At 46.3% G+C, this 18509-nt stretch overlaps 1 protein-coding gene across 2 annotated transcripts in view; it reads left to right on the top strand.

Moving 5' to 3' along the window:
* The first annotated feature begins 2704 nt into the window (after positions 1 to 2704).
* The window catches only part of pibf1 (progesterone immunomodulatory binding factor 1), a 78135-nt gene continuing 62330 nt past the window's right edge, over positions 2705 to 18509 (top strand). For both annotated transcript variants that reach the window (XM_029743233.1, XM_029743232.1), the window contains exons 1-9: positions 2705 to 3512; positions 4925 to 5025; positions 5721 to 5919; positions 6889 to 7008; positions 7835 to 7968; positions 8274 to 8382; positions 9455 to 9636; positions 13688 to 13813; positions 15575 to 15673. In XM_029743233.1, coding sequence (XP_029599093.1) covers positions 3255 to 3512; positions 4925 to 5025; positions 5721 to 5919; positions 6889 to 7008; positions 7835 to 7968; positions 8274 to 8382; positions 9455 to 9636; positions 13688 to 13813; positions 15575 to 15673 — 1328 coding nt within the window. In that variant the 5' untranslated portion in view covers positions 2705 to 3254. The remainder of the gene's footprint in view (positions 3513 to 4924; positions 5026 to 5720; positions 5920 to 6888; positions 7009 to 7834; positions 7969 to 8273; positions 8383 to 9454; positions 9637 to 13687; positions 13814 to 15574; positions 15674 to 18509) is intronic.

Here is an 18509-nt window from a genome sequence, read left to right as displayed (position 1 = left end):
TTTCCTACGCCAATACATAGTAAACAACGTTAAATGCAAGAGAGAATTTGGAACCGGAAATGACCCTAAACTACCAACTGAGTTTAAAGTTCACCTGAGTCCAACTCAGTGGTTCGTATTTACACTAGATGACTGATAGGGGGCGCTGTGTTGAAGCCACCGTGCCTCCATCTTGGCACTCCCCCGCCGTTGTAAAACATTTTATTATTATTATTATTTAGAATGTTTTAATTTTTTATTAACAGTAACATTTTAAAACATAACAGTCAGAGGTATTCCACCAATAAATTATTTTTTACATTTTTAAAAATAAACTAATCCACATTATATAATTTCAAATACAGACATGTGGCAAATAAATTTTTTTTGTATACGTTTCCGTTGTAAAACATATTTAGGAAGCTATAGAAAGGGAGCTCCAAAAAAAACGCTAAAAAACCCATTGGGCGTCTATTATCAGAATGCTAACAAAATTAGCACAATTAATAGCGAATTTCCATGGAGGCTGCTAGCTAAATATTCGACATTCGTTTTTTTGCCACGTTTATTCTATTACAGACACCTTAATGCATACTTTTAAATTATATTGTGTGAGCGAAACATAAAATAAATAAAAAAAATATTCAAACATTTTCCTTGAAGTATAATTGTTTTAGATTACAAATGTTATTGTCCCCACTAGAACAAGAAAATACTTAAATACATGTACTTTTGTCCTTGAAACATTTAAAGCTGCAATATATACATTTTTGGAATACTCCACCAAATTCACATAGAAATGCGTGTTATAGATCTGTCATTCTCATTGAAAGCAAGTCTAAGAATCAGTAGATGTGTCCTATGTGTGCTATTTCTATGCTTCCTGTAAGTTTTGTTTTTGTGTCCTTTACTTTAGGTTTTGTACACCAGCTTCAAACAGCTGAAAATAAATGTTGGTTATGGAAAATATATTTCACAGCGGTTTAGATGGTACAATGATTCTCTACTCTAGACTTGCTTGTTTTGTCACATAAACTGAAATGAGGCAAACTATTCTAATGTTAACAACCAGGAAATGGTGGTGCGATTTCTGCATAGTGCATCTTTAATTGAAATACTGTAGAATTACATTCATTCCAATGGAAGACTGCGCCTACTGGGGAGTGGCAATATGGCCGACCAGCAGCTTCAAAGCCTCTCAATGGCCAATACGCAGAATCATCAATCCCATGGTTTAAATACATCTAGGGTTTATATACATCGCGTGGTGTTTTATTTTATTTTATTGTATTCACAGGAATGTCCCTGTATTGATATGTAATATTGGTATTATCGCTGCAATAATAATAATACAAAAATAATACAAATTTGTGTATGTGACCAATAATATGTTATTTGATTTGAAAGAGCGGCATATGCCTGATTTGTGGAACCTGTTTTCCGAAATATCCAAAATTATGGCAAAAGCATTGGGCAAAGTCAAATCAGTGATGAGAAGTGGGTTAGTTCTGATTTCTTGTGTTTCTGAGGAACAGAATAAATGTCTGTTGGACATCAAACAAGCTGATGAATATAATGTAGGACACCTGTCTAGGGAGGACACCTGTCTAGGGAGGACACCTGTCTAGGGAGGACACCTGTCTAGGGAGGACACCTGTCTAGGGGGGTCATTTCTGGGGTCTCATAGGATTTTGTAGTGCTTTATTTAAGGGAATTCCAGGAGTGATCGACGTAGAATGAATCACATGGTTAACGGCAAGAAGGAGAAGAGTTAGTCTGTTCTAGTGTTGTTTTTTTTGGACGTGGAGTCTCTCAGCTGGGACGTCTGTACCGTTAGAGCTTCTGTAGAAAGGCCTTTTACAATGTTCCTTCTGTCAAATGTCTGGACATGGAAGAAGTGTCTGCAGACGGGAGAAGCTGAGATGTGGGATGTGTGGGGAAACACCACAATGTATGAGATGCTAAATGTCTAGTAGAAGAGAATAGACAAGGCGCAACATGTTGCCACTGTGGTGGGGAGCATGAAGACGCAATCATTGGACTTCCCGATGTAGGGTGAAAGAGACTGAGGTTGCTAAAATCAGGGCAGTTGAGAGTCTCCTATGCAGAGGCTGTCAAAAGGGGTTTGTAAGAGTGAGTATGTTTGAAGGTCCGGCGGTATTGCAGAACGGTATGCTTACGTTGGAGCCTTCACCACAGACTGAGAATCAACAGCAGGACCCAGAAATCTTTCATGTGAAGAAAGTGGACTCTGTGTCATTTATAGCATTGGTGATAAATGGAACTGCACAAGTTGAAAGTAGGTCAAGAAAGATCGATATCATTGTTAATGTAGCTGAACTATTTCTGGGATTAAAATATGTTTACATTATTATTATTTTATTTTTTAGTGGTTAAAGTTTTTGTTTTCACTCCATCCAGTAGCTGGTGGCAATACACCATTTTTGGATGTAGTCCGCCAATAAAACCTCGAAGAAGAAAACCATGCTGCCTGCATGCCCCCGGACTTTCTCTCCCCGCTTGACCACCTCCCTCAGATGACCACTCAAGCCATGAATTTTCTATTAACTGTCAATCTCATTAATGTCTTGTTTTGTTTCTTTAAAGCGCTTTGAGATTCTTTATGTAATGAATAGTGCTATAACAGGTGAATAAATTATTATTAAATGTTGCTGTTTCCGGCGGACATTTTATGTGGTTGCAAACAATCTACGTGCCTTCGATGTCACTTCCGTTTGTTTGTTGTGATCCGCTAGTGGTGGTTGCTATGCGGCTCGGAGCGGGACCGTTGAAATTAGGAAAACAGCGACCACCAAAACATTTAGGGTTGTTTTCGCGAATATAAGTAGTAGTAAATGCTAAAAAACAATTTAATTTATGGATATGACAAAAAACGAATAATTTGTTACGGAATTAGCCAGCTAGCTAGGAAGCTACCTGTTGAACAGTGAACTTTTCCAACAGTTCGACGTTAGCTAACTATAACTAGGTAACTACTAGTACTGTACACTAGCTAACGGTTAATGTAACCACAGACAAAGAGCTAGTTACCAGTTAATATGTCGTGCAACAGTCGACGTCGTTAGCTAGCTAGTACAATCATGTAACTAGCTAACTAACACCTTAATGTCCTTGAACTCTTGAGTTTGCTAATCCTTCTTAAATCTTCGGTAATACTAAAGTTATATGCTAGTAGTTAGCTGACAAAAGCAGATAGCTACCTCGCTTTTGTCAAACAAGTAGTGAACGTTTAAAAAAAAAACTCTAGCATCAAAATGCCTCCGAAGAAGCAGAAAAACCCATCGGTGAACATCTCCAGCTCGCTAGAGGAGTCGGAAGAGTTGAGTCTGGAGACCACGGTGCCCACGGAAGACATCTCGTCTTCAGACGAACGAGACCGCACCGGGACCCAGAAAGTCACCCGACAGCTCATCGAGAGGAAGGAGCTCCTGCACAACCTTCAGCTGTTGAAAATAGAGATGTCGCAGAAAAATCTCATCATAGATAACATGAAAGTGGACCACTTGACAAAGGTAAGTTAATTAGCTAGGATCTTATTTATGTTATCTTTAACTCTGCATTGTTTGGGAAATGACCTGTAAGTAAGCATTTCACTGTTACTCTACACTTGTTGTCTATGAAGAATGTGACATAAAAAAACCCATCTGTCCTGCTTTAAATTTACTCTTGACAGTTGTAATAGTAGAATGCACAAGGTGACATGTCTAAATTGGGTAGTGCATCATCAGGTCCTCTTGTCATGTCCGTCATTACAGACCATAGAGAGATATTTATAACTTGTCAGTCATTACAGACCATAGAGAGATATTTATAACTTGTCATTACATTACAGACCATAGAGAGATATTTATAACTTGTCATTACATTACAGACCATAGAGAGATATTTATAACTTGTCATTACATTACAGACCATAGAGAGATATTTATAACTTGTCATTACAGACCATAGAGAGATATTTATAACTTGTCATTACAGACCATAGAGAGATATTTATAACTTGTCAGAAATGTCCAGATCAACTAGCCCCATGTCAGCTAAAGTTAAAAAAAACATTTACTCATAGTGTTAAAAACAAATCAAAATATATTTTAGATTCTTCAAAGTAGCCACCCTTTTCCTTGATGACAGCTTTGCACACTCTTGGCATTCTCTCAACCAGCTTCACCTGGAATTATTTTTCCAACAGTCTTGCTGAGTACTTGTTGGCTGCCTTTTCTTCCCCCCTCCCATCTATCTCTGACCACCATCCAGTCCCATCCTTCAGCTCCCCTCAACCCCTCCCATCTATCTCTGACCACCATCCAGTCCCATCCTTCAGCTCCATCCAGTTCCATCCTCCAGCTCCATCCAGTCCCATCCTTCAGCTCCATCCAGTCCCATCCTTCAGCTCCATCCAGTCCCATCCTTCAGCTCCATCCAGTCCCATCCTTCAGCTCCATCCAGTCCCATCCTTCAGCTCCATCCAGTCCCATCCTTCAGCTCCATCCAGTTCCATCCTTCAGCTCCACTCAACCCCTCCCATCTATCTCCTGAACACCGTCCAGTTTGGATTTCTATTTGCCGTATATTTTTTTAACTGTGTTGTTTCACAGAAGTTGTGAACCTATATACATTTTACAGACCCAGGATAATTTCCAATTAGTTATCTTGTTGTTTTTTTTGTCCTACTCTTTTAGCTCCAACCACAACCTGTCCTTTCAACATGAATTTCACATGGTATTGTAGTTAATCAGGTAGAAACTGCTAAAGGAGGCCAAAAACATGCTGCCATTTTAGATTTATTCAGGTTATATACCAGATATCACCAGAATGGTGTTTGTCCTGTCCGGCTGAAGTAGTGCACTATAATAGGGAAGATAATAAAGGGCCATTCGGGACACGCTGATGTATCACACTACTTGTTCTGTGCTCTCTTCCCTAGACGGAGGAGCTGGAGGAGAGGCTGAATGTTGCCCTGCACCAGAAACAAGTCCTGGCTCTGAGACTGGACAGCCAGCTACAACTCACCCAGGATGAGAGCAGGTAGGAATAGATCTGAGACCTTGACTAACAAGTCCTGGCTCTGAGACTGGACAGCTCCAACTCACCCAGGATGAGAGGAGGTAGGAACAGAGCTGAGACCTTGACTAACAGGTCCTGGCTCTGAGACTGGACAGCTCCAACTCACCCAGGATGAGAGCAGGTAGGAACAGAGCTGAGACCTTGACTAACAAGTCCTGGCTCTGAGACTGGACAGCTACAACTCACCCAGGATGAGAGGAGGTAGGAACAGAGCTGAGACCTTGACTAACAGGTCCTGGCTCTGAGACTGGACAGCTACAACTCACCCAGGATGAGAGGAGGTAGGAACAGAGCTGAGACCTTAACTAATAAGTCCTGGCTCTGAGACTGGACAGCCAGCTACAACTCACCCAGGATGAGAGCAGGTAGGAATAGATCTGAGACCTTGACTAACAAGTCCTGGCTCTGAGACTGGACAGCTCCAACTCACCCAGGATGAGAGGAGGTAGGAACAGAGCTGAGGCCTTGACTTACCTTTAGCCATAATAATATGTCTGATACAGAGTCTCTCTGATCAGTCGTAGAGGTCAACACACGATCACCTTGCTGAACCCAGACTCTACAGGATTGGAAGATGTTCCTCTGAGCAGGCATGGAAAGGAAGCTCTCCTTGATATTTGCCTCGAGTCAGTGTTAGTTCTCTGTCTGTCCTGTAGGAAGCAGCAGGCTCTGAGGAAGCAGGAGATGGATGTGATCCTACTGAGACAGAAACAGCTGGAGGAGACCAACAGACAGCTGTGTGACAAGGCAGGAGACCTGCGACGCAGCTTCAGGGACCTGGAGCTCACTGAGGACAAATACAAGGAGCTCCGAGATATCCCCGAGGAGAGACTGTCTATCACTGAATACGTAGCGGTGAGAACTGGGGACAGATCGGGTTAATGCAGTGTGTTAATGCAGTGTGTCAATGCAGTGTGTGGTGTTAATGCAGTGTGTTGTGTTAACGCAGTGTTAATGCAGTGTGTTAATGCAGTGTGTGGTGTTAATGCAGTGTGTGGTGTTAATGCAGTGTGTTAATGCAGTGTGTTAATGCAGTGTGTGGTGTTAATGCAGTGTGTTAATGCAGTGTGTGGTCTTAATGCAGTGTGTTAATGCAGTGTGTTGTGTTAATGCAGTGTGTTAATGCAGTGTGTGGTGTTAATGCAGTGTGTGGTGTTAATGCAGTGTGTTGTGTTAATGCAGTGTGTGGTGTTAATGCAGTGTGTTGTGTTAATGCAGTGGGTTAATGCAGTGTGTGGTGTTAATGCAGTGTGTGGTGTTAATGCAGTGTGTTGTGTTAATGCAGTGTGTTAATGCAGTGTGTGGTGTTAATGCAGTGTGTGGTGTTAATGCAGTGTGTTAATGCAGTGTGTTGTGTTTATGCAGTGTGTTAATGCAGTGTGTGGTGTTAATGCAGTGTGTGGTGTTAATGCAGTGTGTTAATGCAGTGTGTTGTGTTTATGCAGTGTGTTAATGCAGTGTGTGGTGTTAATGCAGTGTGTTGTGTTAATGCAGTGTGGTGTGTTAATGCAGTGTGTCGTGTTAATGCAGTGTGTGGTGCTAATGCAGTGTGTGGTGCTAATGCAGTGTTAATGCAGTGTGTGGTGTTAATGCAGTGTGTTGTGTTAATGCAGTGTGTTGTGTTAATACAGTGTGTGGTGCTAATGCAGTGTTAATGCAGTGTGTGGTGCTAATGCAGTGTTAATGCAGTGTGTTGTGTTAATGCAGTGTGTTGTGTTAATGCAGTGTGTTGTGTTAATGCTGTGTGTGGTGTTAATGCAGTGTGTTGTGTTAATGCAGTGTGTTGTGTTAATGCTATGTTAATGCTGTGTGTTGTTCTTCCAGGTGTGTTTCTATGAGGTGGTGAGTCCTCTCAAAGCCCAGCTCTCTGAGCTTCATGTCAAGAGGAACAGTCTGACAGACGACCTGGAGACACACAGGACTCAGATCAATGCCCTTATGAAGGTGTGTACGCACACACACCCACACACACACACACACACACACACACACACACACACACACACACACACACACACACACACAGAGGACAGAGGACAGATCAGAGCCTTCATGGAGGTACAGACAGAGAGAGGACAGATCAGAGAGAGGACAGATCAGAGCCTTCATGGAGGTACAGACAGAGAGAGGACAGATCAGAGCCTTCATGGAGGTACAGACAGAGAGAGGACAGATCAGAGAGAGGACAGATCAGAGAGAGGACAGATCAGAGAGAGGACAGATCAGAGAGAGGACAGATCAGAGAGAGGACAGATCAGAGAGAGGACAGATCAGAGCCTTCATAGAGGTACAGATCAGAGAGAGGACAGATCAGAGAGAGGACAGATCAGAGAGAGGACAGGTCAGAGAGAGGACAGATCAGAGCCTTCATGGAGGTACAGACAGAGAGGACAGATCAGATAGAGGACAGATCAGAGAGAGGACAGATCAGAGAGAGGACAGATCAGAGAGAGGACAGATCAGAGCCTTCGTGGAGGTACAGACAGAGAGAGGACAGATCAGAGAGAGGACAGATCAGAGAGAGGACAGATCAGACCCTTCATGGAGGTACTGTCCTGGACCTGTGAATCACAGGAGACTGTGTTAGCCCGCTGAGCACAAGGCTAAATCACAGGGAGCTAACGCAAGTGTTCACGTCTCAGGCGCGGTTACTGCTGGCTGGTTTGGTTCTGCAGCTACGCCAGTTTTTAAGAGAGGGGGGGGCTTGTTGTTTTGTCATAGAACAGTATCTTCCATGTGTTTGTATTGTAACCCTCCTCCCGTGGTGTAGAGTTACGAGGAGGAGCGCAGGGCGAGGTCAGAGCTGGAGATCAGGAACCAGAGACTAACTCTGGAGCTGGCTGACACTAAACGGCTCATCCAGGAGGGAGACTTCAAGCGGGACAACTACTCTAACATCAAACGGTGAGAGAGTGTGTGAGAGAGAGAGTGTGTGAGAGAGAGAGTGTGTGAGAGAGAGAGTGTGTGAGAGAGAGAGTGTGTGAGAGAGAGAGTGTGTGAGAGAGAGAGAGTGTGTGAGAGAGAGAGTGAGGGTGCGAGAGAGTGAGTGTGAGAGAGAGTGTGAGAGAGAGATCCTCTGTTTTCATCGAGTGTCCCTGTCAGATCAAATGTCTGGAGAAGGATTTACAAAATTGACTATTTCACTTTAAAAAAAATGTATTTGTATGTTTTGACATTTTAGAAAGTAAACGTCGATCCTTCCTTTCCAGTGAGCGCGATGCGTTTGAGTGTGAGGTGAGAGAGTTGAGGAAGAGACTGGAGCCGCTGGAGATGACTCACGAGGTCCAGACCAGGGAGAGGAACGAGCTGAGTCGAGAGGTACGACACCAACCTGGATACTACTGCTACCTACCTACCTACCTACCTACCTACCTACCTACCTACCTACCTACCTACCTACCTACCTACCTACCTACCGAACACCTGGATGTTACCAACACTGGACTGTTCACAATACCACTGATTAGCTGATAGATGTTGTTTCACCTTCCGTAGTGGAAGATACTGACTGGAAGTCCCTCTGGATTACAGCGTCTGCTAAATGACAACACCTTAAATGTCCTCCAGCTGTCTGCAGCAGTCAGTGCCCCTCCTCCAGATGGACCCTCCTCCAGATGGATAGACTACCTCTAACCCCTCTGTCCTCCAGGTGTCTACTCTGCAGCAGTCAGTGACCCTCCTCCAGATGGATAGACTACCTCTAACCCCTCTGTCCTCCAGGTGTCTACTCTGCAGCAGTCAGTGACCCTCCTCCAGATGGATAGACTACCTCTAACCCCTCTGTCCTCCAGGTGTCTACTCTGCAGCAGTCAGTGACCCTCCTCCAGATGGATAAACTACCTCTAACCCCTCTGTCCTCCAGGTGTCTACTCTGCAGCAGTCAGTGACCCTCCTCCAGATGGATAGACTACCTCTAACCCCTCTGTCCTCCAGGTGTCTACTCTGCAGCAGTCAGTGACCCTCCTCCAGATGGATAAACTACCTCTAACCCCTCTGTCCTCCAGATGAACCCTCCTCCAGATGGATAAACTACCTCTAATCCCTCTGTCCTCCAGGTGTTTTCTCTGCAGCAGTCAGTGACCCTCCTCCAGATGGATAGACTACCTCTAACCCCTCTGTCCTCCAGGTGTCTACTCTGCAGCATTCAGTGACCCTCCTCCAGATGGATGAACTACCTCTAACCCCTCTGTCCTCCAGATGGACCCTCCTCCAGATGGATAGACTACCTCTAACCCCTCTGTCCTCCAGGTGTCTACTCTGCAGCAGTCAGTGACCGTCCTCCAGATGGATAAACTACCTCTAACCCCTCTGTCCTCCAGGTGTCTACTCTGCAGCATTCAGTGACCCTCCTCCAGATGGATAAACTACCTCTAACCCCTCTGTCCTCCAGGTGTCTACTCTGCAGCAGTCAGTGACCCTCCTCCAGAAGGATAAAGAATATGTTCACAGACAGAACATGGAGCTGAAGGTCCGCTGTGCCCACCAGGAAGACCGTCTAGAGAGGCTGCATACCCAGCTGGACGACGCCCAGAGGGCCAGGGAGGAGCTCTACCACAAATACATCGCTTCTAGGTCGGTACCCCTCCCTAACCCTTCTGGGTCGGTACCCCTCCCTAACCCTTCTGGGTCGGTACCCCTCCCTAACCCTTCTGGGTCGGTACCCCTCCCTAACCTTTCTGGGTCGGTACCCCTCCCTGACCCTTCTAGGTCGGTACCCCTCCCTAACCCTTCTGGGTCGGTACCCCTCCCTAACCCTTCTAGGTCGGTACCCCTCCCTAACCCTTCTAGGTCGGTACCCCTCCCTAACCCTTCCGGGTCGGTACCCCTCCCCGACCCTTCCAGGTCGGTACCCCTCCCCAACCCTTCTAGGTCGGTACCCCACCCTAACCCTTCTAGGTCGGTACCCCACCCTAACCCTTCTAGGTCGGTACCCCTCCCTGACCCTTCTAGGTCGGTACCCCTCCCTAACCCTTCTAGGTCGGTACCCCTCCCTAACCCTTCTAGGTCGGTACCCCTCCCTAACCCTTCTAGGTCGGTACCCCTCTCTTACCCTTCTAGGTCGGTACCCCTCCCTAACCCTTCTAGGTCGGTACCCCTCCCTAACCCTTCCAGGTCGGTACCCCTCCCTGACCCTTCTAGGTCAGTACCCCTCCCTGACCCTTCTAGGTCGGTACCCCTCCCTAACCCTTCTAGGTCGGTACCCCTCCCTAACCCTTCTAGGTCGGTACCCCTCCCTGACCCTTCTAGGTCGGTACCCCTCCCTGACCCTTCTAGGTCGGTACCCCTCCCTGACCCTTCTAGGTCGGTACCCCTCCCTGACCCTTCTAGGTCGGTACCCCTCCCTAACCCTTCTAGGTCGGTACCCCTCCCTGACCCTTCTAGGTCGGTACCCCTCCCTAACCCTTCTAGGTCGGTACCCCTCCCTGACCCTTCTAGGTCGGTACCCCTCCCTAACCCTTCTATGTCGGTACCCCTCCCTAACCCTTCCGGGTCGGTACCCCTCCCTAACCCTTCCGGGTCGGTACCCCTCCCTGACCCTTCTTGGTCGGTACCCCTCCCTGACCCTTCTTGGTCGGTACCCCTCCCTAACCCTTCTAGGTCAGTACCCCACCCTAACCCTTCTGGGTCGGTACCCCTCCCTGACCCTTCTGGGTCGGTACCCCTCCCTGACCCTTCCGGGTCGGTACCCCTCCCTAACCCTTCCGGGTCGGTACCCCTCCCTAACCCTTCCGGGTCGGTACCCCTCCCTAACCCTTCCAGGTCGGTACCCCTCCCTAACCCTTCTTTGTCGGTACCCCTCCCTAACCCTTCTAGGTCGGTACCCCTCCCTGACCCTTCTAGGTCGGTACCCCTCCCTAACCCTTCTAGGTCGGTACCCCTCCCTAACCCTTCTAGGTCGGTACCCCTCCCTAACCCTTCCGGGTCGGTACCCCTCCCTGACCCTTCCGGGTCGGTACCCCTCCCTAACCCCAACCCTTCTAGGTCGGTACCCCTCCCTGACCCTTCTAGGTCGGTACCCCTCCCTAACCCTTCTAGGTCGGTACCCCTCCCTAACCCTTCTAGGTCGGTACCCCTCCCTAACCCTTCTAGGTCGGTACCCCTCCCTGACCCCAACCCTTCCGGGTCGGTACCCCTCCCTAACCCTTCCGGGTCGGTACCCCTCCCTGACCCTTCTAGGTCGGTACCCCTCCCTAACCCTTCCGGGTCGGTACCCCTCCCTAACCCTTCTAGGTCAGTACCCCTCCCTGACCCTTCTAGGTCGGTACCCCTCCCTAACCCTTCTAGGTCGGTACCCCTCCCTAACCCTTCTAGGTCGGTACCCCTCCCTGACCCTTCTAGGTCGGTACCCCTCCCTAACCCTTCTAGGTCGGTACCCCTCCCTGACCCTTCTAGGTCGGTACCCCTCCCTAACCCTTCTAGGTCGGTACCCCTCCCTAACCCTTCTGGGTCGGTACCCCTCCCTGACCCTTCTAGGTCGGTACCCCTCCCTGACCCTTCTAGGTCGGTACCCCTCCCTGACCCTTCTAGGTCGGTACCCCTCCCTAACCCTTCTAGGTCGGTACCCCTCCCTAACCCTTCTAGGTCGGTACCCCTCCCTGACCCTTCCAGGTCGGTACCCCTCCCTAACCCTTCTAGGTCGGTACCCCTCCCTAACCCTTCCGGGTCGGTACCCCTCCCTAACCCTTCTAGGTCAGTACCCCTCCCTGACCCTTCTAGGTCGGTACCCCTCCCTGACCCTTCCAGGTCGGTACCCCTCCCTAACCCTTCTAGGTCGGTACCCCTCCCTGACCCTTCTAGGTCGGTACCCCTCCCTAACCCTTCTAGGTCGGTACCCCTCCCTAACCCTTCTAGGTCGGTACCCCTCCCTGACCCTAACCCTTCTAGGTCGGTACCCCTCCCTGACCCTTCTAGGTCGGTACCCCTCCCTAACCCTTCTAGGTCGGTACCCCTCCCTAACCCTTCTAGGTCGGTACCCCTCCCTGACCCTGCATGGGAAGCATGTTGAAAGTTACTGAGCTCTTCAGTACGAGTCATTCTACTGCCAATGTTTGTCTATGGAGATTGCATGGCGGTGTGCTCGATTGTATACATCTGTCAGCAACGGTTGAGGCTGAAATAGCCGAATCCACTAATTTGAAGGGGTGTCCACATGCTTTTGTATATACAGTACCAGTCAAAAAAGACACACCTAATTCATTCAAGGGTTTTTTTTTAATTTTTGCTATTTTCTACATTGTAGAATAATAGTGAAGACATCAAAACTATGAAATAACACATATGGAATCATGTAGTAACCAAAAAAAGTGTTCAAAAATCAAAATATATTTTATATTTTTGTTTCTTCAAAGTAGCCACCCTTTGCCTTGATGACTTTTCCAACAGTCTTGAAGGAGTTCCCACATATGCTGAGCACTTGTTGGCTGCTTTTCCTTCACTCTATGGTCCAACTCATCCCAAAACATCTCAATTGGGTTGAGGTCGGGTGATTGTGGAGGCCAGGTCATCTGATGCAGCACTCCATGACTCTCCTTCTTGGTCAAATAGCCCTTACACAGCCTGGAGGTGTGTTTTGGGTCATTGTCCTGTTGTAAAACAAATGATAGTCCCACTAAGCGCAAACCAGATGGGATGGCGTATCGCTGCAGAATGCTGTGGTAGCCATGCCGGTTAAGTGTGCCTAGAGTTCTAAATAAATCACAGACAGTGTCGCCAGCAAAGCACAATCACACCTCCTCCTCCATGCTTCACGGTGGAAAACACACATGCAGGGATCATCCCTTCACCTACTCTGCGTCTCACAAAGACACAGTGCTTGGAACCAAAAATCTCAAATTTGGACTCCTCAGACCAAAGGACAGATTTCCACCAGTCTATTGTCCATTGCTTGTGTTTCCTTGCCTAAGCAAGTCTCTTCTTCTTATTGGTGTCCTTTAGTAGTGGTTTCTTTGCAACGAATCGACCATGAAGGCCTGATTCACACAGTCTCCTCTGAACAGTTGATTTTGAGATGTTGTCTGTTACTTGAACTCTGTGAAGCATTTATTTGGGCTGCAATTTCTGAGGCTGGTAACTCTAATGAACTTATCCTCTACAGCAGAGGGAACTCTGGGTCTTCCTTTCCTGTGGCGGTCCTCATGAGGCTGGTAACTCTACTGAACTTATCCTCTGCAGCAGAGGGAACTCTGGGTCTTCCTTTCCTGTGGCGGTCCTCATGAGAGCCAGTTTCATCATAGCGCTTGATGGTTTTTGCGGCTGCACTTGAAGAAACTTTCAAAGTACTTGACACTTTTTGGATTGACTGACCTTCATGTCTTAAAGTAATGATGGACTGTCTTTTCTCTTTGCTTATTTGAGCTGTTCTTGCCCTAATATGGACTTGGTCTTTTACCAAATAGGGCTCTCTTCTGTATACCGCCCCTACCTTGTCAGAACCCAACTGATTGGTTCAAACGCATTAAGAAGGAAAGAAATTCCACAAATTAACATTTAACAAAGCACACCTGTTAATTGAAATGCATTCCAGGTGATTACCTCATTAAGCTGGTTGAGAGAATGCCAAGAGTGTGCAAAACTGTCATCAAGGGTGGCTACAATCAGATATAATATAATGTTTGTTCCACAGAGACCACTACAAGACAGAGTACGAGAATAAACTTTCTGATGAGCTGGAGAACATTCGTCTGAAGACCAGCCAGGAGATCGACAGCCTGCAGAGGACCTCAAAGGAGATGTATGAGAGAGAGAACAGGTGAGATTATAGAGATGTACCAGAGAGAGAGAGATAGAACAGGTGGGATTATAGAGATGTACCAGAGAGAGAGAGAACAGGTGGGATTATAGAGATGTACCAGAGAGAGAACAGGTGGGATTATAGAGATGTACCAGAGAGAGAAAGAACAGGTGAGATTATAGAGATGTACCAGAGAGAGAAAGAACAGGTGAGATTATAGAGATGTACCAGAGAGAGAGAGAACAGGTGGGATTATAGAGATGTACCAGAGAGAGAACAGGTGGGATTATAGAGATGTACCAGAGAGAGAGAGAACAGGTGAGATTATAGAGATGTACCAGAGAGAGAACAGGTGAGATTATAGATTTGTACCAGAGAGAGAGAGAACAGGTGGGATTATAGAGATGTACCAGAGAGAGAACAGGTGAGATTATAGAGATGTACCAGAGAGAGAACAGGTGGGATTATAGAGATGTACCAGAGAGAGAGAGAACAGGTGGGATTATAGAGATGTACCAGATAGAGAACAGGTGGGATTATAGAGATGTACCAGAGAGAGAACAGGTGAGATTATAGAGATGTACCAGAGAGAGAGAGAACAGGTGGGATTATAGAGATGTACCAGAGAGAGAACAGGTGAGATTATAGAGATGTACCAGAGAGAGAGAGAACAGGTGGGATTATAGAGATGTACCAGAGAGAGAGAACAGGTGAGATTATAGAGATGTACCAGAGAGAGAGAACAGGTGGGATTATAGAGATGTACCAGAGAGAGAGAGAGAGAACAAGTGAGATTATAGAGATGTACCAGAGAGAGAACAGGTGGGATTATAGAGATGTACCAGAGAGAGAACAGGTGAGATTATAGAGATGTACCAGAGAGAGAACAGGTGGGATTATAGAGATGTACCAGAGAGAGAGAGAACAGGTGGGATTATAGAGATGTACCAGAGAGAGAACAGGTGGGATTATAGAGATGTACCAGAGAGAGAGAGAACAGGTGGGATTATAGAGATGTACCAGAGAGAGAGAGAGAACAGGTGAGATTATAGAGATGTACCAGAGAGAGAACAGGTGAGATTATAGAGATGTACCAGAGAGAGAGAGAACAGGTGGGATTATAGAGATGTACCAGAGAGAGAACAGGTGAGATTATAGAGATGTACCAGAGAGAGAGAACAGGTGAGATTATAGAGATGTACCAGAGAGAGAGAACAGGTGGGATTATAGAGATGTACCAGAGAGAGAGAGAACAGGTGAGATTATAGAGATGTACCAGAGAGAGAGAGAACAAGTGAGATTATAGAGATGTACCAGAGAGAGAACAGGTGGGATTATAGAGATGTACCAGAGAGAGAGAGAGAACAGGTGAGATTATAGAGATGTACCAGAGAGAGAGAACAGGTGGGATTATAGAGATGTACCAGAGAGAGAGAGAACAGGTGGGATTATACATCCACCAGAGGGACTCTTTCACTGTGTCCTGAATACAGTACTGTGTCCACTAGAGGGACTCTTTCTCCTCAGAACATGGATTCAGATATTCAACAAATTGTGTGATTCAGTGCCCCTAAAAATGCACCTTATTCCCTATTTATTGCTCTTGTCAAAAGTAGTGCGCAATGCACCCTATTCAAAAGGGCCCTACTTTTGACTAAGACCCACAGGTACCATTTGAGACAGTTTGACAGGGAGCCATTTTTTCTACATAAAGAAGATTGTTTGTTATTATCTGCGTGGTTTTAATTCTTACCTGAACTGCTTCTGTCTGTCCTCTAGGAACCTCCGTGAGACGCGGGACAATGCAGTGCTGGAGAAGGACAGAGCAACGGCGGCAGAGAGAGAGACACAGGCCAGATACGACCAGCTACTAGAACAGTAAGAGAGAGAGAGACCAGATACTACCAGCTACTAGAACAGTAAGAGAGAGAGAGAGACCAGATACGACCAGCTACTAGAACAGTAAGAGAGAGAGAGAGACCAGATACTACCAGCTACTAGAACAGTAAGAGAGAGAGAGAGAGAGACCAGATACTACCAGCTACTAGAACAGTAAGAGAGAGAGAGACCAGATACGACCAGCTACTAGAACAGTAAGAGAGAGAGAGAGACCAGATACTACCAGCTACTAGAACAGTAAGAGAGAGAGAGAGAGACCAGATACTACCAGCTACTAGAACAGTAAGAGAGAGAGAGAGACCAGATACTACCAGCTACTAGAACAGTAAGAGAGAGAGAGAGACCAGATACTACCAGCTACTAGAACAGTAAGAGAGAGAGAGAGACCAGATACTACCAGCTACTAGAACAGTAGGAGAGAGAGAGACCAGATACTACCAGCTACTAGAACAGTAAGAGAGAGAGAGAGACCAGATACTACCAGCTACTAGAACAGTAAGAGAGAGAGAGACCAGATACTACCAGCTACTAGAACAGTAAGAGAGAGAGAGACCAGATACTACCAGCTACTAGAACAGTAAGAGAGAGAGAGAGAGACCAGATACTACCAGCTACTAGAACAGTAAGAGAGAGAGAGACCAGATACTACCAGCTACTAGAACAGTAAGAGAGAGAGAGACCAGATACTACCAGCTACTAGAACAGTAAGAGAGAGAGAGAGAGACCAGATACTACCAGCTACTAGAACAGTAAGAGAGAGAGAGAGACCAGATACTACCAGCTACTAGAACAGTAGAGAGAGAGAGAGAGAGACCAGATACTACCAGCTACTAGAACAGTAAGAGAGAGAGAGACCAGATACTACCAGCTACTAGAACAGTAAGAGAGAGAGAGACCAGATACTACCAGCTACTAGAACAGTAAGAGAGAGAGAGAGAGACCAGATACTACCAGCTCCTGGAACAGTAAGAGAGAGAGAGAGACCAGATACTACCAGCTACTAGAACAGTAAGAGAGAGAGAGAGAGAGACCAGATACTACCAGCTACTAGAACAGTAAGAGAGAGAGAGAGAGACCAGATACTACCAGCTACTAGAACAGTAAGAGAGAGAGAGAGAGACCAGATACTACCAGCTACTAGAACAGTAAGAGAGAGAGAGAGAGACCAGATACTACCAGCTACTAGAACAGTAAGAGAGAGAGAGAGACCAGATACTACCAGCTACTAGAACAGTAAGAGAGAGAGACCAGATACTACCAGCTACTAGAACAGTAAGAGAGAGAGACCAGATACTACCAGCTACTAGAACAGTAAGAGAGAGAGAGACCAGATACTACCAGCTACTAGAACAGTAAGAGAGAGAGAGACCAGATACTACCAGCTACTAGAACAGTAAGAGAGAGAGAGACCAGATACTACCAGCTACTAGAACAGTAAGAGAGAGAGAGAGAGAGACCAGATACTACCAGCTACTAGAACAGTAAGAGAGAGAGAGAGAGAGACCAGATACTACCAGCTACTAGAACAGTAAGAGAGAGAGAGAGAGAGAGACCAGATACTACCAGCTACTAGAACAGTAAGAGAGAGAGAGAGACCAGATACTACCAGCTACTAGAACAGTAAGAGAGAGAGAGACCAGATACTACCAGCTACTAGAACAGTAAGAGAGAGAGAGAGACCAGATACTACCAGCTACTAGAACAGTAAGAGAGAGAGAGACCAGATACTACCAGCTACTAGAACAGTAAGAGAGAGAGAGAGACCAGATACTACCAGCTACTAGAACAGTAAGAGAGAGAGAGAGAGACCAGATACTACCAGCTACTAGAACAGTAAGAGAGAGAGAGAGAGAGACCAGATACTACCAGCTACTAGAACAGTAAGAGAGAGAGAGAGAGACCAGATACTACCAGCTACTAGAACAGTAAGAGAGAGAGAGACCAGATACTACCAGCTACTAAAACAGTAAGAGAGAGAGAGAGAGACCAGATACTACCAGCTACTAGAACAGTAAGAGAGAGAGAGAGAGACCAGATACTACCAGCTACTAGAACAGTAAGAGAGAGAGAGACCAGATACTACCAGCTACTAGAACAGTAAGAGAGAGAGAGAGACCAGATACTACCAGCTACTAGAACAGTAAGAGAGAGAGAGACCAGATACTACCAGCTACTAGAACAGTACGAGAGAGAGAGACCAGATACTACCAGCTACTAGAACAGTAAGAGAGAGAGACCAGATACTACCAGCTACTAGAACAGTAAGAGAGAGAGAGAGAGAGACCAGATACTACCAGCTACTAGAACAGTAAGAGAGAGAGAGACCAGATACTACCAGCTACTAGAACAGTAAGAGAGAGAGAGAGAGAGAGACCAGATACTACCAGCTACTAGAACAGTAAGAGAGAGACCAGATACTACCAGCTACTAGAACAGTAAGAGAGAGAGAGACCAGATACTACCAGCTACTAGAACAGTAAGAGAGAGAGAGAGACCAGATACTACCAGCTACTAGAACAGTAAGAGAGAGAGAGAGAGACCAGATACTACCAGCTACTAGAACAGTAAGAGAGAGAGAGACCAGATACTACCAGCTACTAGAACAGTAAGAGAGAGAGAGACCAGATACTACCAGCTACTAGAACAGTAAGAGAGAGAGAGAGACCAGATACTACCAGCTACTAGAACAGTAAGAGAGAGACCAGATACTACCAGCTACTATAACAGTAAGAGAGAAAGAGAGAGACCAGATACTACCAGCTACTAGAACAGTAAGAGAGAGAGGGAGAGACCAGATACTACCAGCTACTAGAAC

Source organism: Salmo trutta, unplaced genomic scaffold (assembly GCF_901001165.1).
Source record: "Salmo trutta unplaced genomic scaffold, fSalTru1.1, whole genome shotgun sequence".
Taxonomy (NCBI): Eukaryota; Metazoa; Chordata; class Actinopteri; order Salmoniformes; family Salmonidae; genus Salmo; species Salmo trutta.
Note: the sequence above shows the minus strand (reverse complement) of the source record. Positions and strands in the feature narration are given on the sequence as shown.